This window comes from Nelumbo nucifera, chromosome 6, assembly GCF_055504915.1.
Source record: "Nelumbo nucifera cultivar China Antique chromosome 6, China Antique-T2T, whole genome shotgun sequence".
Taxonomy (NCBI): Eukaryota; Viridiplantae; Streptophyta; class Magnoliopsida; order Proteales; family Nelumbonaceae; genus Nelumbo; species Nelumbo nucifera.
In genome coordinates this window covers 66,682,387-66,706,428 of record NC_142654.1, presented here as the reverse complement: position 1 = coordinate 66,706,428, position 24,042 = coordinate 66,682,387, and the positions used below count along the sequence as shown (strand labels likewise).

General features: G+C 38.8%; 1 protein-coding gene across 1 annotated transcript; it reads right to left on the bottom strand.

Moving 5' to 3' along the window:
- Window positions 1-1,288: 1,288 nt before the first annotated feature.
- Window positions 1,289-22,510, bottom strand: WDR55 (transducin family protein / WD-40 repeat family protein). The gene is made up of 15 exons (XM_010272257.2): window positions 22,132-22,510; window positions 22,017-22,049; window positions 21,812-21,876; window positions 21,572-21,659; window positions 21,357-21,429; window positions 12,339-12,445; window positions 11,922-11,964; window positions 11,752-11,808; window positions 9,646-9,722; window positions 4,294-4,342; window positions 4,170-4,216; window positions 3,893-3,966; window positions 2,698-2,753; window positions 1,994-2,114; window positions 1,289-1,602 (listed from the first exon to the last, which is right to left on the bottom strand). The coding sequence occupies exons 1-15, from the start codon at window positions 22,224-22,226 to the stop codon at window positions 1,529-1,531; spliced, it is 1,059 nt and encodes a 352-aa protein (XP_010270559.1). The 5' UTR covers window positions 22,227-22,510; the 3' UTR covers window positions 1,289-1,528.
- Window positions 22,511-24,042: the final 1,532 nt, after the last annotated feature.

Genomic DNA, 24,042 nt, shown 5'->3' with positions numbered 1-24,042 from the left:
CACGTCTACAGGTACTTTTATAAAAATGTTTTTGTAAAAGTGCTTTCATAAAAGTACTTTTATAAAAATGCTTTTCGTAAAAGTGCTTTTATGAAAGTACTTTTATGAAATCCCTTTATAAAAGTGTTTTTATAAAAGTACTTTTACAAAAGTGCTTTGGTAAAACTACTTTCGTAAAAGTGCTTTCGCAAGGGTACTTTTATAAAAATGCTTTTGTAAAATGTTTTCATAAAAGTATTTTTTATAAAAATGCTTTCATAAAAGTATTTTCATAAGTGTTTTTATAAAAGTACTTTCATAAAAGTGTTTTTATAAAAGTGCTTTCAAAATGGTATATTTTGGAAAATTGAAAGAAAATTAAGGACAAAATAGTCACTAATGCTTATTTAAGTGCATATCAGAGAAAAAGACTACCAAACATCCAATATAAAATATGTGAAAATGTTGAATGCCAATGCAAATAAGTGCTTATTCGAATAAGCACTTGTTTTTAAGTACTTATTTTTAACTTAAAAAAAGTGAGGAAAATGCTTATTCGAATAGTCACTCTGCACTCCCAAACGTAGCCTAAGAAAAATGAGGAAAATGCTGATTTTCTATTCGATGATAACTATAGAATTGGCTGATGTCACGTCATATTACTTGATTTATTGTAACGTCACTTACATGGGTAAAATCCCAAAGCATCACTTCGACCATCCAAAGCATTCCCCATTTGAGTGAATAGCCATTCCCTCCCCTCCCTTGGGAATGAAATCCCATTTCAACATATTCCTATTCCAAGAGATTTTGAACAGACCATTCAAAATTCCAATTGCAAGAGATTTTGATTCCGATGTCCTCTAACTTTGAGAGAGAAGTCCGTTTATTGTTTATGGTTAGAGTTTCCTTCTTAATCTGAGGTAGACAACCTTTGGATATGGGATCATCTCATTGTCGTTGGTTGGTATAAAAACAGGATGTCGCAAGCACAGTTAGAATACTAGTGAATAGAGACAATCGGTTTGATGATTTACCAAAAAAGAGACCATAGGTTTGATGAAAGGCTATATTGGTTTCGACCACTCACTTGGACCCCTAAACATCCTCCACACATAAAGGATATGCAACTCCTGCCAGGACAAATACCCAATGAAGAAGACCACTGATTTGTCTTCTCGACGTAAGAAAAGCTTTAATCTCAATATCTTCCATAACTCATAAGGTCCACCTATCATTTTGACTGGTGGATACTGAATGTCAATACACATTAACTTGCGAATGATCATTTCAGCAAGCACATAGATCATATCCACAAAACCCTACACGAACAATAAAATAATTGTTCTCACTTCAAGAAAAACCAGATATCTAAATAGATAGGTCAAGGATGAATGGAGCTCAATTTGCACGCAAAATTTTCAAGTGTCATGCCTAAAAAGCTAAAGTTAAAATGAGAATTTTCTTTTGTAAGCATTTATCAAAAAATTAAAATAAAATAAAATAAAAAGAAAAGAAAAACCGCGAAGCCTATTTTTAACCCACTTCATTACAAATCTGCGAAAAAACTGCTAGGAGCACTCTGAAGGGTCTTTCCTTTATTTGCCCTCTTTCTTGTGGCTCCTGCAACCAAAAAAGAAAACAAACAAAAAGATATCGTTAGTTGATGACCAGGCATCACTTGAACGTATCTAACCACCAAATTACCTGTTACCCCAATCCCTGAAATTTTCAACTTTTAGCTTAATCCTACTTTTCTGTGAGTAAAATATGCATCTAGTCAAATATTGCGTAATGACATTCGTTGTCAAATATAATAAGATCTTGTCAAATATAATGAGATCTTGTCAATGTATAGAATGCAGGGGCTAGCAAAAGCCAACTAGAATTTTTTCCTAGAATGCAGAATCTTAAAAAAGTTCTTATCAAGCTTAGACTAAAGAACATTAACTAATTCATACTAATGAATAATTAAAAAAATGTTGACCACAAAAATATCCTAAAACAAACGCACCTTTGGAAGATTCCTGGGGTTCAATGTCAACATCCATCTCACCACTATCACTGTCAGACACGTCTACATGACTCTTCTGGGTATCCCCAGAACCTTCCAACAAATCACCCAGATCCCAAAGCTGCAGGCAAGAAATACATAAAAGCAAAACCATGACATAATTAAATGCAATATCAGGATGAGACATAGTTGACAGATACAAGGAAAAGTACATTTTGGAGGCAAGATACACTTCGGTTAAATTTTATCAGTCAAATTTCCAGAAAAAGAACAATAAAAGACGTAAAGGTCAAGAAGGCGAAGAGACAAACATGGTGTTTGGCACTATGGTGTTTTAAGTCTGAAGTTTGTAGTTGAATTATTGCATTGAAAATTGGGAAAATGAGATGTTTTGGCACAAAACACAATGCATATTTGTTTATTGTAGCTTTAAACATATAGGTGCCACATTGAACAATAGAAGTGGAACTATCCCCCACCCCATTTGGGAGAACATAAAAAAGACATTTCCCCCAACACCCCCATACACATAACCCAATATAAATGGTGATACAAATGTTTGAAATTGAATCTGCCCAATCAAATATAATTTTCAAACGAGAACACAAGGTGCATGTGTGTGAGAGAAGGGGCTATAACATAGACCATATTTTAAGCAGTTTCCACTTGTCCTTTAGGATCTTTTTTATACAAGGTGTCCACACCTTCAACATTTGATCATGTGAAATACTGCCAAGAAACTTCCTGTCATGAGAAAAGGCTGCAAAATCAAAGACAGTAATAAGTTAGGATACTTAAATTGGCAATCTAATCAATATTCATCAAGATGAAGATAAGAAAAGGATAGAGCTAGGATATGATATATACAATTGCACAAACAAGAAATTTAACATGGAGTTTGGCACCAATGCGTTTTACAAGCGTTCCATTCCACCAAGAACTAGGCATGCTACCTCCTGTTATTGTGAGAAACAAAAGACAAAGTTTGGGTGGAGATGAATGATGATTGAATGTTTAAAGTGCTTTCACTTTATTTTCAGAATATTTTCATCATGACAACTGTATGGCATCTCATAAAACTTGTCAGATTTTCCAAATTTCAATGTGCCACATCACTTGGGTGATTCGAGAAACGTCATTTTGACAATTCAAGAAACCCTTCCTCTCGTGAATCCCAAGACTCATCATAGCAGCAACATTTTTTCCAAAAATAGCATGACAAAAACAATTAAATAGCATTTCTATTTTTTCTGATGTAGCAAGCTGGTGACACAGAATAGTCATGAAATGAACCGGTGCCAAAAACCCTATAAAATACCCAGTGACCCAACTAATGTATAGCGCATACCAATTACATGGCTTAGATGTGACCAAAACGCAGAAAGGTGACCTATCATTCTATAGATCTCAATAGGAATATCTCCTTCATGGCTTCACCTAAGAATAACTTTGGCAAAAAAAACGCTCTTTTCTTATTTTTATTATTGATGATTATGAACTTTTCTCATCACAAGGAGTTCAATAAAAAAACATAAAGGACAAGAATTAGCAAATGATCGCTCCATACACACCAACACTCACACTACATATGGGGCTGTTCAATCGTTTATGCTAAAGATTTTATGAGCAAAGGCAACCAACCCAATTCCCAACATGGCAGAATACCCCAATAAACAAAATAGCCTGTCCTATCACAACCGATTTGTCAAAAATCAAAATCATGCAAAAGAAAAAATCCACTTTTGGCAATGAATAACAGAGGAAGGGTTTAAAAATGAACAGGCCCCACAAACCTTACTGGACTACTGTGCAGATATTACAGGGGAACTTGGATGTCCGTCCCCATCCAACATTTAAAAGAAAAAAGTAATAATAAAACCATGAGTTTAATAACCATACCAAGACGCTCAACAGGATATTCTGAATGCTCAGCAATTGGTTGTATTACTCGGTTGGGTAAGATGCCTACCAAACTACACAGATTAGAAAGGAACCATCAGAAAAGTAAGAATGCAATTGCACTAATGAGATTTATTATAACTCTAAAACATGTCATAGTATGGCAAACATGCAGGTGGGAGATGGGTTTGACAACTTTTACTTGGAATATCTTGTCAATCCCTGCATGTGTGCCACATGAAAGCTAGCCGCAACTCAAAAAATAAGTTATTCTCACCTGATCAGACCATTCTCTGATCCAGTAATGACTCTATCTTCATCGAGCTGGAAAAAAATGGTTTAGAAGAATTTTGGTCCAGAAAGCAGTTACCAATATAGTGCAAGGGACAGAAAAAACTTACCTTCAGCAGTGCATCAACGGAGTTTGGACAGAGATTAATGAATCGGTCACTGGAAATTAAAAAAAAAAAGGTGAGATACTTGACAATGCAATCTCTCACAAGAATAATAAATGTGCTACCAAATTATTTGGTTCCTGTGTTAAACAATCCATAGCATGGGTAGGTTCAGTTTCACTGTTCACAATAATTTTCGTCTTGAATCAGTGCCTGCAAACAGTTCGCAATTCTTTAAAATAATTCATGAATGGTTCATAACTAAATGAAGTTTTGATAAATTGTTTAATAGCCAAGCTTATGCAAATAAAATGTACAATATACTTATTTATAAACACTGTCCATTAAAAGGGGTGAAATTGTATAAATAGGGGGGGAGACATCTCATGTTTTAGAACTCTCATTGGTTTGTTCACTGTTAACTATGTTCCCTTCCCCATTCTAGACACTTCATCAAGGTCTTTTATCTATCACCTAAAGTGGCAAATAGCTTGCCACACAAGCTCACTCGTTGAAGCCTACAAAGTTGACAGGAAAAGGCCCTGGAAGGAATAGATACAAGTAGGTACAAGCTAATTATCCACTAAACATGATACAATATACAGGTGTTGTATGCATAAATACATTTTTATCAAGACACTATATTTTTTTTTAATGTTAGAGAGGGGATACTCATGCACATTAGATAAGCCTAGTCAGGGAAATAGTAGTATATAAGTAGAAAACAGCGAAGGGATCTGGCAAAAACAAAAAGAGAAACTAAATACAAGCAGGGAATTAATTAAACTGCTCTCCCCCAGCCTGGTACCCACATGAGTTCTGGTCTCTCAACCCCATGGCTAATAGATAAGCTAAGCATTGACAGGTATAGAATCCACCTGAACAGGATTTTTTTAATAGAAGGATAAAAACATCATCAAAGAAAAAGGGAAGGGCACAAGTTTTTTTTTTATGAATGAAGGGAAGGGCACAAGTTGTTCTATGACAGCCAACGTCTAGCATCTCTAATAGCAAATAAAGAGTCAAAGGGCCATTACATCCAATCAGTTACAACACGGACGGAAATTCCCTTCTATTAAAATAATTCACCCCGTCAACCAACCCAAGTTCTTGTAAGAGAAACACTTAGGCAGATGCTCTCTCCAACAGGGCCTGAGAAACTTAAACAAATATCACCATTATGATTTCTAAAAACCCCTTCTACCCTGGACAATCCAGGATTACCTATTCCACATCCATCAAAATTTAGTTTTATTACCCTGCAGTTCAGAACAATCTATTCTTAGAAGGAGCTTCTTCTTTGATGACCAAAGCTAGCAACCAATAGGCCACCTCAAGGCAACTAGATCACTTAAAGAATTCAATTCTACACTATTCTCGAGATATATTCCATCAATTTTTTCATTTCATTCACTCCAAAGCACCATATACCATATACAGTTCCACTCCACATTATCCTCTTCCTACTTTAGTACTACTCTTTTTTGGTACGTTATTTAAGTTACTTCAGTACCTAAACAAAATCATACAACCAGTATACCAAATAGCAACTTAGCAAGTAAACAGAAATTTAGAGAAGATGGATTTGATGAATGTAATTTTTCCACCAAGAGAGACTTGGTTCCTTTTTCACACAGTTTCTTGGAGAATCTCTCCACAACTGTGACCTGGAAAGAGATGGCACTTTGATAACACTTCTAACCTTTGAATATTTTCAACCTCTCTAAATTCACAGAAAATAACAATGTCATTGGCAAATTGTTAAGTGAGAGGCCACCTTCACTTCCCTTCCCACTCTAAAACCCCTAAAAAAGAAAATATATGAACAAAGAAAGAAGACGGATAAAAAAAGGTGATACATAAGACATCACCTCATGAAAGAAAACCCAACCACCAACCTCACTCCCAAACACTCCTCAAAATAACAATAAAAAACACACTGGTTATAACTTCTCCAGCTGAAAAAGAGAGAAAAGGAAGTGAAGTCAACCAACCACTTCCACAATGCATCTCAAAATACTACTTACAGCACCACTACAACCACTCAACACTAAACTCCACACCTCCAAATGTTAATAAAAAAAAAAAAAAAACCAACGAAAATTCAGAAAAAAAAAATTACTCCAGGTTAAATCTTCTCAAACTTTGCTCGAACCTCTGCTCCTTCAGGTTCTAAATTGGGAATAACTTACTCTTCAAATTCCCTTTCTTCGCTCTCTTCATCTTCTTACTAGGTCCAACGCCAAAAATCCTTCCTTTTAATCTTGCAAAGACTTTAGAAACATGAACAGTGTCAGTGTTCTTTTTATTTCTAAGTCACCTAGCTGCATTAGGCCTTTTATCCAACTTCCACTCCTCCAAAGATTTGGCATTGATTCTCTCTAACTCCAAAACTGCATTGTTCTTAAAAATCTGGGTGTAACTTTGCTCTTTGACCAGCACGGCTACAAAGCCTACTAAGCATTTCAAACACCAGAATATAAAGCAAAGGGAAAGAGAGCCACCTTTTCTGTAGCCCCTATAGCCTTAAAGATACCTTTTAGGGTGCCATAGTAAGAATGCAATAATGAAGCCTACTAAAGAGAAGGGAAAGAGAACCACCTTTTCTGTAGCCCCTATAGCCTTAAAGAAACCTTTTAGGGTGCCATAGTAAGAATGGAATAACGAACAGATGACATATCCCATCATCCATCAAACCCATCTCTACTCAAAGTCCATATTGAGGAAACCCCAGACTACACAGTCATAGACTTTTTCAATATCCAATGTACAAACAAGACATTTTCTCCCAAGAGTCCTAATATCATCCACTGCTTAATTAGCAGCCAGAATTTGACTCACAATCTGTCTCCTATGAACAAAAGCCCTTATGGTGGAGAGATCACCTCTTCCAACACCTTTCTAAGCCTCTTAGTAGTTGGCAATAATTTTTCAGAGACTTTAAACCAAGATAATGGGTCCGAAATCAAAATACATGAATCACATTGTATGAACATGCAGAAACAGAAGCTTCATTTTACAAAATAAAATCCCATACCTAAAGATCAAAGTGGGGCCTTCAGCTTTTGCAATGATCCTTGCAATCACCATAATATGGTTTTATGAGAAAGAAACAGAGGTGGGTTTGGGCAGTTTTTAATTGGTTGGTAGTGGTAACAGAGACAGGGAGAGATGCAGCATAAGTGAACCTGACCCATGTGACACCTTAAGTCCATATACATGTGAAGACCTTTGTGTCAAACACAAGACAAAAGTAATTCTTGCCATTCCGAAGTCTTCAACTCAGGGCTTAGTCCTTAATTCATGGGAAGGTATTTGTAATTTTTGCCTTTCTTGTAGGAAGCTTGTTGTGCAAGCTAAGGTTTCCTTTTCTCTTGCCCATGAATAGTCCCCATAAAAGTAATCATGGCCCCTTCCTCCCTCCCTCCCTCCCCAGACCTTGTCTCAAATTCCATGTTGAGCCAGTAGATGAAGGATACTTTATATTTTATGGTGATTAATTATCTCTAGAGAATCATGGCCCATCATGAAATTCTAATGTCAACTATTAAAGGATTCGGAGCAATGGTACATTGTTCGGATCTTTTTGGTGCTCCTCTAGACCTTTATTGTGTATTTAATACTTGAATCAATAGTAACTGATAGTATGCAATCTGAAAGCTCCTAGCTAGAAGATCACCTGGACACTAGTCGTGTAGCGAGCTGGACCAAGCTGCAGGACAAAGGATCAAAGAACCCGAGGTGGCTAACCCAGTGAGGCCGCTTCGATGCTTAAGTCAATATTGTATTCTAGTTGCGAGCTAAAAGCTTGAATGCTAGAAGGCTAGTGAGCAAGTAATCGCACGTACCTGAGTCTTGGGGGTTGATGCCCTTATATAGTTGGGCTGTCGTAGGTCTCGCGAAATGCTCCCGGAATCCTCGGCCCATGATGTAGGAATCCGTTCCGCTTTGGAAGGGAGGTAATGTACCAATTAATGAGGCTTACTGTTTCCCTCCGATTCGGGCGGGGTAAGGATAAGGCCTACAGTTACGTGGCATGATCCCGAGAAGTTCGGAGACACTGTCGAGCTCTTAGGTTCATTTACATGGCACCTCAGTGCAAGTGGGTACCGAGGTGCTCCGGGTCCGAAGTGGCCGAGCTCCCGAGGTCCCCTGATCTGCTGACGTGGCACTATATGCCGATTTGTCATTTGGCTGGTAAGCCGCGTCCACGTGTCCCTTACATACTAGGTCGGGCCAAATCACCCCTCATCAGTAACTCTTATTGCAGGTTTGCAGCAAATGTATTTGTTTTGCATATGTATGTTTTTTATAGGAAACAGTAACTTTCATTATGAAATTAAGAAGTTAAACAAGATATTACAAATCCAGTATTCCAAAGCTGAAATGCTGACCCGCATTCATAAACACTGTTACAAAGCAGCCCAGGAAAGTTCACTCCTGTTTGATCCTTGTTTGGCTAGAGCATCAGCCAGACCATTTGCTGTTCTTCTCACCCATTGGAAGTTTGCTCCAATTTCCCTTGCAAGCAGACTTCTCTCATAACTTGCTTGTGCTTCCAGATTCCCAAATTTCCAGATTTCAACCAGTCTATTAATAATCTTGAATTCCCTTCCACTTCAATCTGTTGTAGTCCCATCTGTTTAACCAGTCTCAGACCTTACAGCAGTGCTAATACCTCAGCCCTTAATGAATCACCCACTCCTATAGGCCCTGAAAATAGAGCTAGAATTTTACCTGCCCGGTCTCTAAAGACTCCCCCTACACCTGAGGGCCCTGGGTTACCAAAGGGAGCTTCCATCAAAATTGAACTTTATTTTTTGTTGTGTAGAGCTGCCCAACTCTCTTGAATTGTTGGGCTATATCTTGAAGAGTTTGCTACAGTATTCCAGCCCCTGATTATATCATCCACTGTGAATTCCTTAAATAACTCATCTGCTTTTACCCAATGCACTATCTTGATAGTGATGCAATCAATCAAGTCCTCCCTCGATTTCCTTTTTTCTTGAAAGATTCTATTGGTTCTTTCCTCCCAAACTGTTCATAAGACTACAGTTCTTGATGCAAACAAACACAAAATTGAATACACACATATTGATGTCGCCATCAGATATGCAAATACAAAAACGTTTTTTGTCCCAAAGTTTAGATTCATAAATGAACTAAGGACAAATTACCTCTAAACAATATTTTGCAGTATCAAGTACATTTGACCAAAATTTGTACTGAATGTTTAGTTCTTCAAACCAAATTATACACAAAACACTTTCTATGAATAAATTATACACAAAATATTCCTATAGCAAATTTTTCCTGTACACATGCTGAACTGCTAACAATGTGCCTACAGAAACATACCTGCAATCTTTGAAATGTCCCCATGAATATAATAACAAAGTACCAGTCTGAGTTCCACAAACAACTTTTCGACCATTCTGAAAAGAAAGAAGAAAAAAAAAACTTATAAGTGGCATTGGATTAAAAAAGTAAAAACTTATAAGAAACAGATCACAATGGAAGAAATGACTTTTCTCTCCCCACTTTGGTTCGAACTTCTAAGCCAGACATATAGATAAATGTTGATCTATACAATTTTGAAATCAAGCAATCAAAACCTTCTTCCAAACAGAAATTAGAAAATCCAAGTTACCTTTAGGCAACAGTTAATGTTTTTTTATATAAATGGTGAAGATTTTATTAAAAATAATCTCTTAACAAAATTTAAACAGAGGCAGGAGATGCAGCCCCTGTTACATAATCTGAATTACAGATGAGCCACAAACAATTCAGACTTGTACACCCCTTGTTTTGCAAAAAAAAATCAGCTAACCCATTCGCTAGCCATTTAAATTTTTTCATAGAATCCCTATATTTCCAAACCACTGTTGCTCGTTTCTCTGGGAGAAAGTTGCCATTTAAACTTTGATGGCAGTTGTCTTGGAAACCCAGGGTTGGCTGGCATTTGGAGGAGTATTTAGAAATTCTGGACACATTCTTGCTGTATTATCAGGCCCTGTTGGAGAAGTAGATTCGGTGTATGCTGAATTCGAAACACTCTTGCAAGGAGTACAAATTTCTAGAGACAACTGACAGATTGGTAATTGAAGGTGACTCCAAATGTTAGTGCATTAACTATGACAGTTAATGCTTTGATATCTGCATAATAATGTTAGTGTATTCTTATAGGCACACCTATATGTCCATGAATATATACATTCAATAACAAAGTTCCTGGCTCTACAGCTATTTCCTACTGCAATGATAATCTGAACAATAATTTAAAAAAATCTCGCATAGAAAGTTAAGCATCTAGATGAACAAGACTTTTCTACCCAAAAGATTCACATTTTTTACAGGATATAGTATTATCAAAGCATCAACTGGTCAACACACTAGTGAGTAGGACCAGACAGACTACACCACTGTACACTCACTAATAGGTTGATACTCATGATGCAGTAGTCTAGGACGACTAAGCATTAACTAGGTTGACTAGTCAATTAACAACTAAACTAATCTAGATAACCACAAAGTTAGCCTAGGACGACTAAGCATTAACTAGGTTGACTAGTCAATTAACAACTAAACTAATCTAGATAACCACAAAGTTGGCTTAGGACGACTAAGCATTAACTAGGTTGACTAGTCAATTAACAACTAAATAATCTAGTAACCACAAAGTTATTTTAAATTTTGATTTGTCTGTTTGTATTTTGTTATATTCATCCTGCAGCCTTAAATATTTTTTATGGAACATGAGTGATTAATGGTATATAAAATAGGAAAAAAGGCACAAATTTAAAAAATAAAAAGAGTAGAGGATCCTTTTACATTTTCTTCCTATTGGTGGTGTGCTGTTACACAGTTCTGAGAAACAAATTTGAAAAATAAAGGATAAAATTAATTTAGAAAAAACCTTGTTTTCACAGATTATTTGGAGCCTAGGCAGCAACTAGTCATTGCATTGAGTAGGCCAAAATAACATATCATCGCCTCACTTTTTTTTGGCTTCATGGGGCTCCACAACGGGGGGTGGCCCATCCCCTTAACCCCCCCCCCCAACCCTTGTGGCAGTGGGATTTGATCCCAGGTCTTTGCTACAACGAGTCAGAGATCCTACCAACTGAACCACCATCAGTTGGTTGCCATTGCCTCACTGCATTGATTACACTGATGGATGTAATGGTCCTCTTCTTTTAAGCATTAGAAATTTAGAAATTTCACAACAATGCATTACCAAGCACAATAATCTAAGACTTCGGAAAATCTGCAACCATGAAAGATTCTGATAAGAAAAATGCAATTAATTGAACATAAAGGTTAATTATGAAGGTGTGCTGACATGCACAGCCAGCCAAATTCGTGTCTCTGTGTGTAGTGTGTCTTGACAAGTGCATCCACGCATCAATAAATGCTATAGAATCATAAAGAATCCAAGGCTTCAAGTTAAAAGATGAAATCCACCTTCATAATAACCACAGACAGCAGCTCATCTTCGGAAAACTCAGACTGTGTTAAGACCTATCATGAACATTCCAAAATTTCAAATTCCAAAGGAACATGTCAGTTCAGCATATAAAACACACAAGCAATGTAGTAAAACTGTTTATCATCAAGGGCAATGACTAACCAACCTTATTTCTTCGAAGGCTGCAAACAGATAATGTCCCATCTCCACTTAACAATGAAAAACAAATGCCATGTTAGGCTTTGCTTCAAACATTTATTAACAAATACAACTATATCATATCAAATTGAAAACCTCTAGGCAAAAAATGGGGGTGATCATGGACCAGGCCCAAGCAGGGCTTAGCACCTATTACAAGGGGCATAGACCAGCCTACAATTTTAAATATATATATATATAATATTTATATAACATGATATATAATATATGTAAAACATATGCTATGCTTAATATAATATAAAATATTATATATAAGATATATTATGTGTCATATTAAAATACTTACATATAATAGTGGCAAGAGTGAACTCTGAACCATTTAATAGTTACATTGAATGTATAAAGCAAGTAAATTATGGTCTACCTCGTTGCCAACAGCTTCATAGAATCAGATGCAAATGTCATATCAGAAATGTATTCTTCATGGGCATCAAATGAGTTGCAGCAAGAACGTCGCCGGGTATCCCAAACCTTCAAAAATACCAAACATCAAAAAGATCTAAGATAAGAAACTACTATACAAGCCTCAGAGTCTCAGACAAACTTATTAAAACAAGTACTTTCCATATAGTGGAGAAGACCATATCTGATCATGCAAAAGTGAAAGCATGGAAGTTTATGAAGTGAGCTTTTATTTTTTGTGAACTAAGCATTAAAAGAAACAAGGAAATGACAGTAAAAAGGGTTGGCTACATGGATTAATGAGCAGTGTTCTCAATAACTTTACGATGGTCAGCCACAGGTGGAAGGACTGAAGGAGTTGAAGTTTTGCCTTGGGAGTTAGATCCCCCCCATCTTTGTTTTGTTTCTTCTCCTAGTGTGCCAGTTTGGGAGAGTAGGATTTAGCATTGGTTGCCTTCAAAGAAAAGAGAAGGGAATTGTGGATAGTCTTGGAAATGGGGTGGTCTAAGTCATGGAAGTGGAGGAGAGAGATGAGAAGGATAAAGCAGAAGAAGACAAGGAGGAAGAGGCTGATGGGTTGTAGACAATAATTAAGGTTTGTTCTGTGGATTCTGCTTGTGTCAAGCATACTTGGGACAAGGCTTCATTGGATGAAAATAGTGATAAATCTCTGGTTGCTGAAGTGGTAGTTGGAAAGCTGGGTGTAGATTCAATTGCTGTTTTTACCTCTACCCCAGACGAAAGAATTTGGATCCCAGACCCTAAAGGTTCCTTCTCGTGCACCTCCTTTCATTCTCTGGTTGCTCAAGCTCCTTTGGGGTCTTCCTTTCCAGTGAATGAGGTTTGGTGCAAACCAGTTCCCCTAAAAACAGAGGCTTTTTTGTTGGGATGTCTTTCATGGAAAAATCAACACTCTAGACATGCTTCAAAAGATGAGGAAAAATGTTTCTTTATCCCCAAAATGGTGCACACTCTGTAAGGAAAATGGTGAGACCGCTTGTCTCATTCTAATTTCTTGTCCATTTGTAACCTCTACTTGGGAGTGGTTCTTTGACCTCTATGGGTGCAGGTGGACTCTACCTACAAGCTTACCTACCTAGTCTTTTTGCAGGTGAAATCTATAGGTGGCCAAGGAAAAGAGGAAGAATTTTATGGAGATGTACTAGGGCTGCTGTTGTTTGGACAGTTTGGGAAGAAATAAAGGTGAGACTCTTGGACAGTTTGGGAAGAAATAAATGTGAGACTCAAGGATGTGGAGAGAAATGCGGATGCAAACTTAGATTGTATCCTCCTAAGGGTGATTCATTGGGTTAAGTCCATGGACTTGTTCTCACCATTCTCCTTTGATGATATAAAAAGGAATTGGAGGGAAGTGGCCTTTTCGTCTACAAGAAAGACTAGAATAGTTCAGATTTGGGAGCCACCATCGAAAAGCTTTATAAAACTCAATTTTGATGGGAGCTGTTTTGGCAACCCAGGGCCTTCAGGCATAGGAGGGGTATTCAGGGATAAAGATGGAACTATTTTAGCTTTATTCTGGGGTCCTATTGCTCAAGGAGATTCAACTAAAGCTAATTGTCTGCTGTGTTGTATAGGGTCCAATTAGCAGAAAAACTAAATTTAAGAAGGCTGTTAATAGAAGGAGATTCCCAAGTAGTAGCAAGCTGGTTAAAAAAATGAAAAGAAGGCAGCCTGGTTTTACCGAGATTTGTTAAAGAAGATCAAGTGGCAAGCCACTGGGTTTATTCTTCTTGGGAGGTGAGGTTTTTGCTAGAAGAGCTTTTGAGGAGTATAAGAAGAAGAAGAGGGATGAGATTCGTAAGTCCAAAGTTGAGGAAGGGGGAGAAATTTGGAATAAGGAGGGAAGGAATATTATTTTGATGATGAGGTCTGAGCTTGTTTGCTTAGGTGATTTCTTTGGGATGATCTCTAAGTTGTTAAAAAGAAGGTCTTCTTGCTGTGTTTTTTTGTCTGCCCTGTTTTTTTTCCTTGTTGTTTAGTAGGATTCTGCTTGTTTGTATTTGGTGGGTGGTGCTATCTTAGCACTGGATTTGGTTGTTCTCAGTTTTCCTTTTTTCTTTAACAAAATTTGTCCTTAAAATAACTGTCATGGCATTCCCTTGGTTCCACATTTAAGGGCAAGAAGACCAAAGGAATGTTTTCAAAGGCAAGCAAGACCACAAGAAGCAGTTCTTTCTTTTTATATCATTCATTCTTCACTGAGAACTTGAGAAGACTGTTAAAGGCTTGAAGAAGGCTAGACTGAGAGAAGCCATTAATTCTTTCCTTCACTGAAAAAGGGCCCCTTCCTTCTTCTTGATTTCCTTCTTTCTTTTTTTTCTCTTTGTTCACTAAAATAGGGGTGTGCCTCTTCTTTCTTTCTTCTACTGAAACAAGGGTCTGCCATCACCCTTTCTTGTTCTTCTCTTTTTTCTTTACCCACATCTTCTAGAAACATGGAAGAATATATATCAAACTTCATCTCATATCTCTTTACCCTTAAACGTTTCCGGAATCCTGGATTTCATATCTTCCAATGTTTTCAAACAGTAAGTTTGTAACAAGTATAAAGATGCCAGAAAACCTTCAGGTGCAATCTTTCTATCTCTGGTGCACATATGTATGGATCCGCTGCTGAACTTTTCAGCTCTCTTCTGTTACGACTTACAGCCCTAAGGCTCAGTTTGGAAAGAGTATAAATACAAATATGTACAAAACAAATGCATACAGAGTAATACAAAATACAAGGTTTTCTACCCTACATACTTTTTCAAACTAAGCCTAAATGTTAAAGTGCTTGGCTTGACGTGTTCCATCAGTCTTAAGGATTCTGGCATATTGGTCAAACACACAACATTTGATATCAAAGCCTACCACCACATCTCAAGTTCAAATCACGAAGAGGGCTACCTAGATCAAAACGGAAAGGACTACCTCGAGCAGAGTGCCAGGGAAAGAGCTACCTGCCACCGGTGTGAACCGTCATGGAGAGGGTAACCTGTCACTACTTTTAGAGTGAAAGCTGCCCAGAGTGAAGCCGCCAATACACCTGTTCATGGGCCAGGCTCAAGCTTGGCTTTTGCCAAAATTTGAATGGGCCCGGCCTGTGAACAAGTCTAGCAGCCAAGATATCGGCTGCGGAAGCATGGTGGTATGTTACAGTTTGAATTATTGAAGTGCTTGGCTTGACATGTTCCATCAATCTTAAGGCCTTTGGCATATTGGTCAAGCATACAATACCATGTCTCCATGTCACTCTGATGCCACATAAATGTGCACCTTCCAACACACCTTAAGCCCTTCCCTCTCTTCATCTCTCATAGTTGCTTCCTTGTTCTATCAGACCTTAAGGCCTTCCCTCTCTCTCCATCTTCATAGTGGCTTACTTGTTCATTATAAACATGTATTTCTCTACACCATAACCATTTTTTTTATTGATAACAGAAATCTTTATTAATAAACAATACTTGTGAAAATTAATTACAGAAAATGGGGAAGTAAACTATCTTAACTCCCTAACATCAAAATGACAACAAAATACTAAAAATGTACCCAAAACAAAGAATCCTTAGCCACCCCTTGCTTAGCTAACCCATCAGCCATTGAGTTAGCACTTCTCTTCACCTAGCTGTATTGCACCTCTAAGTCCTTACACAGCCAATTAAATTTTTTCTTCCCATTTCTGTAGCTCCACAAGCCACTGATATCTCCTTTCAGCCACCTAATCACCACCTTTTTTTTTTTGATCAATAACACTTTCATTAATTCATCAGTAGAAAATTTACAAGTGGAAGACAAACACACTTATCTTCCAAGAGTCACAAAGAGCTTCAAGAAAGGAAAAAAGAAAATACAAAGACACTAACGTTACAGCTTAGCCCAAAACAATGAATCCCTTTCTGCCCCTTGTTTAGCTAAACCGTCAGCTAGGGAATTAGCTGATCTTTTAATCCAACATGTCTTACCTAATCACCACCTTTGAGTCCCCCTCTATCACTAAGCATCTGATGCTTAATTCTCTTGCTCTTTGGATTCCTTCAAGAACTGCTAGAATTTCGGCCCTAAGAGTCCACCCTCTCCAATTGGCCCAAAGAACATGGCAGTAATATACCCCTCCTCATTCCTGAAAACACCCCCAATCCCAGAAGGCCCCAGATTCCTTAAGCTACATCCATCAAAATTCAGTTTTATGAATCCAGCGGGAGGGGGGTCCAAGTGGGACTACAGTTCCTCTTATACATAGCAGCAGTAGCAACCTCTTTCCACTTTCTCAGCAAGTCTGTCATAGAGAATTCAGAGAATATCTCCATTGATTTCAACCAATGAGCAACCCTTGAAAATATCAAATCTATAAGGTTTTCTGTGGTTCTTTCCTTATCCGAAAAAATTCGTGAATTTCTTTCTTCCCATATTGACCAGCACACTACAGCCCTAATGCTTCTCCACATAATATTCCCCCTTTTCTTAGGCCATCTAAAGAAAGAAAGAGAGAACAAGCATTGCACACTCATATGGGGATTCCAAGTATACCCAAAAAGGGAAAACACCCACTCCCAAACAGTCTTAGTAACTAGACAAGTAACCATAATATGATAACCCGTTTCCCCATCAGCTTTGCAAAAAATACACCTATTGGGAAGTAAGCAGCAGTTGGGCCTCTTTCTTTGAAGCAAGTCGTTTGTGTTAACTCTTTCCAGGAAAATTTCCCAACAAAAACTACCAACCCGAGGAGGAATGGGTTTGCTCCAAATCTCTTTAACAGGGAATGACAGCCCAAGCGGAGTAGTAGGTTGGACTAATGTCTCAAAAAACGAAGCACAAGAGAAAGAGTTGGATGAAGAAGGGGTCCAGATTCTGGTGTCTCCCTTACTGGGGTTCAAGAAAACATTTTCAAGGATGGTTAGCAAAGATGACATACACCCCAAATCTGTATCCCTTATTGCCCTTCTCAACCCCAGATTCCACCCAAACCTAGAAGAAGAATCAGAAGGAACTAAGAAGTAGGAAATGGGTTCATTTTTCAAATCTGACAAAGTAAACAATGATGGAGGTTGGTCTTTCAGGGGTAGGTCCCCAACCCAAATTTGCTCACAGAATTTTATTCGATTACCGGAGTTCAAATCGTACCTGATCCAAGGGGAGAAAACTGGAAGCATATCATGAATGGCTTTCCACGGGGATGCGGCAATAGTCCTTGCCAAAATTCTAGGATCCCAATCATTCTCATCCAGCCCATGTAAGCTAGCCACAATCTTCGTCCACAATTTGTCCCTTTCCAACGAGAATCTCCACAACCATTTCCCCAATAATGCCATGTTCCTTTTCCTGATATTCCCAATCCCAACCCCCCCTAGCTTCTTGCTCCTATTTACCACTTCCCACCTCACCTTATGGTCTTTCTTGTCTACTCCTGGTTCCCATAAAAAATCCCTCATTAATTTTTCCACCTTGTTGGAGACCTTTATAGGAATCTTAAATACTAACATGAAGTAAACAGAAAGGTTGGAAAGGGTAGACCTAATCAAGGTGATTCTCCCCCCAAGAGAAATATAATTTTTCCTCCAAGAAGCAAGCCTTTTCTCAAATCTCTCAATTACCGGGTTCCAACAGCTTTCATTCTTGGGGTTATCTCCTAGGGGGAGGCCCAAATAAGTGATAGGCCACTCTGAGATAGCACACCCTAACACACCTGCACAATCACTTACTTCCCTTTCCTCCAAATTCACTCCCACCACATAACTCTTATCGAAGTTCACTTTAAGATTAGACATCTACTCAAAGAGTAGTATTGTTCAGTTTTAGGTTTCTGATCCATCTTATATCCCCACCCTCACAAAATATGATTGTGTCATCTGCAAACTGCAAGTGTGTAAGTGGTACTTCACCCCTTCCAACTCTCCATCCTCTTATTAAGTCTCTAGAATCAGCTCTATGTATCAGTCTCCCCAGGACAACTGCAATCAGAGTAAAGAGAAAGGGGGAGAGTGGATCACCTTGTCTTATTCCTCTCATGGCCGGAAAGAAATCCACCGAAGTTCCATTCACCAATATCGAGTAATGGCAACTCCTGATACAACCCCAGATCCATCTACACCATCTGTCTCCAAAGCCAAAACTTTTCATTACCTCCATCAAGAAGGACCAGTCAACTAGGTCATAAGCCTTCTCTAAGTCTAGTTTGCAAACCACTCCCTTTTTCTTGGATTTCCTAAAATTCTCTAAGCTCTCATTTGCAATCAAAATTTGACCAGTGATCTACCTTCCCTTCACAAAAGCTCCTTGATTGGGTGTGATAATGGCTGGAAGAACTTTCTTAATTCTTAGAGACAAGACTTTTGCAATTATCTTGTACAGACTATTCACCAAACTAATCGGCCTGAAATACCTTGGTTGTGATGCCTCTTTCTTCTTAGGGACCAATGCAATGAATGTGGAGTTTAAACCCGGATTAATGATTCCCCTCCTGTTAAACTCCTCAAAAACCAACACTAGGTCATTCACAATATCCCAACAATCCTAATAAAAAGCCATTGTAAATCCCTATTTATCAGTACACCAAAATTTTATTAAAAAAGAATAGGACAATGTTGTAAAATAGTTTTATGCCTAGCATCCCTAAATTGTCCCAACTCCCACTTGCCACCCACATTCATTTCTTTTTACAACTACTCATCAGGGGGGATCAATCCCCAATACAGCACCTTTCTATGGGAACCTGGTGATTCTAAGAGGGATCATAGGGTAAAGTGGGCAATGGTTTCTAGAAAGAAAGACAAAGGGGGATTAGGGATTGGAAATATCAGACTAAAAAACAAAATTTTGTTAGGCAAGTGGTTGTGGAGATTTCCTAAGGAGCAAGGAAGTTTAAGGCATAGAGTGATAAGAAGCATTTATGGATTGGCAGCAAATGGATGGGATGTTGGAATCGACCTTAGGGCTTCTTGCTCTTCCCCGTGGAAAGACATTGTTGGTGTCCTACCCGTTTTCTCATCTTTCATCAGGTATGATGCTAGCTTGGGTGATAAGGTTCTCTTTTGGGAGGACACTTGGATTGGGGACTCTCCCCTTAAGGATAGATTTCCGACCATCTACCCCCTCACTCTGATCAAATTTGAAGTAATCTCTTTTTTCATATCTCTAGGGATTCTTAGAATTTGGGACTAAGGAGAGGTTTGAGGGTCTCAGAAGTGGGATCGGTAGATGAATTATTTTCTCTTTTCAGCTCAGTATTTTTGGACCAGTCTTGTCCTTAGTAGAATTTGGACTCAATCCTCTTTAGGTTGTTTCTCTTGCTCTTCCTTTTTTAGCGCTCTGGTGCTCCCTACTAACCTGGTCACTTCCTTTCCTATTAAAAAAGTATGGAATGCTTTGATACCTCCAAAGGTAAGGGTTTTTTGTTGGGAAGTGGTGCTCCAAAAAATTAATACCTTGGAAGTGCTTCAAAGAAAAAGACCAAATTGGTGCCTACCCCCACATGCCAATAGCCTATGCTTAAGGAATAGTGAGACAGTGTGTTGTGAAACTGAAGCGACCAATGCCCTCCCTTTACAGTGTGTTGTGAAACTAAATTTTGATGGCAGCTCTGTTGGGAACCCTGGACCCTCTGGAATTGGGGGTGTGTTTAGAGATGCAAGAGGAAGAATCCTAGTCATGTATTCTGGTCCAATATGGATGGGGGACTTGCTTAGAGCAAAAGTGATGGCCATCCCTCAGGGGCTCAGATTGGCTAAGCAATTGGGAATTCAACGGTTAGAAGTGGAGGGAGACTCAAAATTAGTAGTAGGCTGGCTGCAAACAAATAGCTTGGGAACATGGTCCCTTAGACACAACCTGTAAGGGAATTACTGAGCCTCACAAGGGAGCTGGGTGCACGTGTTAAATGGACTAGGTCAGCAAATGCTTTAGCTGATAATCTAGCAAAGCAAGGTGTAAATCGGGAGCCTTTGTTTTAGGTTGTTTTGTAATTTGATTTATGACAAGGGATCACTTTATGTCCCTGTAGGTGACAGTTGCATTTCTGTTTGTAAGCAAATGAAAGTTACCATTTCCTATCAAAAGAAAAAAAATACAGCACCTTTCTATTTGGTCTTTGTCTTGCTAAACCATGTGCTCTATGTTAGTAGACCTTGGGATCCATCAATATCTAGTTCTCAGTTCCACAGCCAAACTCTCAATCTCTCTCATTATGTATCTATATTTCCAAGAGCCTGTATCGTTCCTTCTCAGCCAGCTTACAATCATTAAGTGGTCCTTTAATAATAAATCTTTTACAGCACGTATAGATCAGGGACTTTAAACTTTTCTTTTAGCTCACTATACCTTTAGTTGATCATCATCATCATACAAGGTTCCAAGCCTTATCCCAACTACTTGGGATCAGCTACCTTTTGTTGATACATATGATAAATAAGAACTTAGTTTTGTTGGTTCATGGGGATTTCAAATGGATCAGGTCTAAGCCATATTGTTATAAGATTTGGATTGCATCAAAATCCAATCTATTGACAGCCCTAATAAATTCCTAAAATGTAAATCCAAACTAGTACTCCCTCAAGGAGATTAAATGACATGAACTATGATTAAAGGAACCGCTCGGTGTCAGAATTTAAAGGGCACCACTCTTGTCAGATGAATCATCCTATTCTGGTTGCTATGCTGAGACAGTTTTCCAATCCAATACTGGATAATATAAGATTCACCGTTTAAATTGAAATATTTCTTGTACTTCAAAACGATGGTGTTCTCCTTTATAATTTTCTCTTTGGCTTTATTCGTGCAACCAAACAGCAAAAGATAGCACAGTGTAACTCTGTGAGTCAAGCGTAAGATTAAGCATACGCGTGTTCCAAAAGCTAATGGCCCATAAATTTGAACACTTCTGACTCTGAAAACCGATGGAAACATGGACGTATTATAGGTAAAATGAAGATATGTTATTCGTAGCACAGTTAACATGAAAATACTGAAAGAGCAAATGCACCTTAATACACCCGTCATCGTCTCCTGATGCGATGGTTGTCTCCGTCAAGTTGACCAAGCGGTTTACAGCAGCTCTGCGTGAGAACAATGTACCATTTCAATTGGGAAGTGGCTGATAAATTATTAAAAAAAAGGAAGGAAATAAACAAGGTAAACCCCCCCCCAATGAATGAAACACGTGGTAGAATGAATTAGTGTGATAACATGAATACTAACTCATGAGCGTCTTCCAGACGAGCAATCACAGAACCCGTTTCCACGTCCGTGGCAAGAATGGAGCAATCAGGAGATCCCGTCAGGATTGCTGATTGAATGTGAAGGTTCCAATCCAGCACACAAAATTTGGGAAAAAAATAGAATAAGAAAATATCAGTTCTAATTACCAAATCAAATATATGAAATTATCGATTTTTTTTTGTTATCTTTGGATGGAGAAAGGCAAGTTATGAGTGTTACCACGCCCCCCGTCGATAAACCGAACAGCTCTACATGATTCGCTGTGTGCATGAATCTCGAGCAACCTATTGAAGCAATTACAGACAACAAAAAACACATAACAAGAGAATTTGTGCAATAAGTGAATAAGAATACAAACGATCTTCAAAACAAATTGGACTCGAAGTAGTGACTAATCAAACAACGCGATGATTATTTGCGTTACCTCTGAGGCTGTGAATCAGCAGCATAACGATACCTGGTTAGATATTAAGTAGAAATGCTTAGCATCATCGAAGCATAGACAAGATAAAGTAGCATCGATCTCTATACAAACTTACAGATGAAGGTCGCCATTGATCAGACCTGCAGTGACAAGAGAGCTTGACGGGTGGAAATCAACATCAAAGGGGAGTTTTCCCAGATTGATCTCCATTGTAGCTTACCAAGAGACTCGATTTTGCTAGCAGTAACAGTACATGAATTATACAGCCGAAGAACGTGTCTTGCCGGTCTTTGTTCGCCGCTGCAAAGAGGTAGCCGCCTCGCCAGTCTTGTTTGCAGCTGCAGAAGGTGGTAGGCGTTGCAAGAAGAAGCTGGCTTCCCTCAGATGCAGACTTCCCAATTCCCAATACGGCACTTGGGAGTTGGGAATGGAAAAACACAAAACAAAGGCGAAAGTAAAAACCCTAACGGCCTTAACTTGGCGGTTAATCGTTCTTTTTCTGATTTCTTTTATTTCTATTTTAAAGGTAAGCCGCGAACCGTTAACCGGGTGACTGTCACCTACAGGGACGGTTCGATGGTTAACCGTCCGGGTCAGCGTTTTTTATCAGTCCAACTAATTCAACTGCTTTTTTCGTAATAGCGGCTCAGGGCATAAACGGAACCGGGATCATCACCAGTTTCCGGAACGGTTCGACCACCTGAGTCGATGACGTTTTCAAAACAATGATATCATCTTTTGCCATGCTTTATTGTAACTGAAATTAAGGTTATGTTTTGGAGACATGCAAATAGAGTGTAAATGCAAATTAATATATAGAGTGCATACAAATTCAAAGTTGGGTTAATTTTGCATTTACAAGTATACTTTTTTATCAAACATCTTTTAATGGATGCAAATACAAATCCTCATAAAGTAATATAGTTTTTTAACAAAAATCCACTTTAAATGCAAATTTATTTATTTTTTCAATATAAGTGATAAAGGGTGATTTGGCACGACCAAGTAAGTAAAGGATACATGGACGCGATCTGCGCGAAGGATGACAACTCAGCAAAGGGAACCTAGTCAATAGAATTTAGAGTTCGGGTGTTCGGTCACAATAGACTTCATTGACTGATACGTTACCCCCCGACTAAAGCGGAAACGGATCTCATCCACTCAGGCCAAAGACCCCATAACCGTTTCGTGAGACCCACAACAGCTCAGTTATAAGGACAACAACCCCTCCAGGGCCCGGGTATGTGCAATTATTTCTACATTCAAGCTCTCTAATACATATCATTCAACTCTCAGCTCGTAGTACTAACTTAAGCACCGGAGCGACCTCGCCAGGTTAGCCACTCTCGGGTTCTCTGAGCTCCACAGTTTTGCAAGCCAAACTAGCTCTCCACGCGGCCAAGTCCCAGATCATCCTCCAACTAGGAGCATCCAGATCGTGCTCCATCATTTGGCGCCGTCTGTGGGAATTCGATCGAAAGGTCATTCCAACCTCTATCTTACTCTTAATGGACTCTTCCAGCAATACCGGGAAAAGGTATTGACATGAACGTCACCGGGGGCAAGATCAACAACAAACTCTCCCTTAAGGTCTCACGGTGTGTATCAGTCAGTTTACAATCCCCCTCACAGTTTCCAGGGTCCCATCATTATCAGTACCGCAGACCATCCCATAAGTGAGCATCTCGCTCCCCCAAGTGGGCACCACCTTCTCAGATCCCTCCGTGATCCCCCCCGGGGTTGGGCACTCCTAGTTCAATGACCTAGTTCAATGCGTCCGGACGATGCAGATCCAGATGCAACAGGTCCAACAGTTCTAGCAATACTTTCTCTACTAGCAGTATCAGCAACAGTTCCACCATTGCAGTCGAGTTAACAATCGGTTCCGCCTCGACACGCCACTCAGCGTCAGGGCCAGAATCGGAGCCCGCACAGATCCGCCCAGGATGTCCATCGATCTCCCCGTCAGGGTGAGGGGACATCGCAAGTACCTGTACCTCCCAAGAGCTAGACTTCACCACAGGGC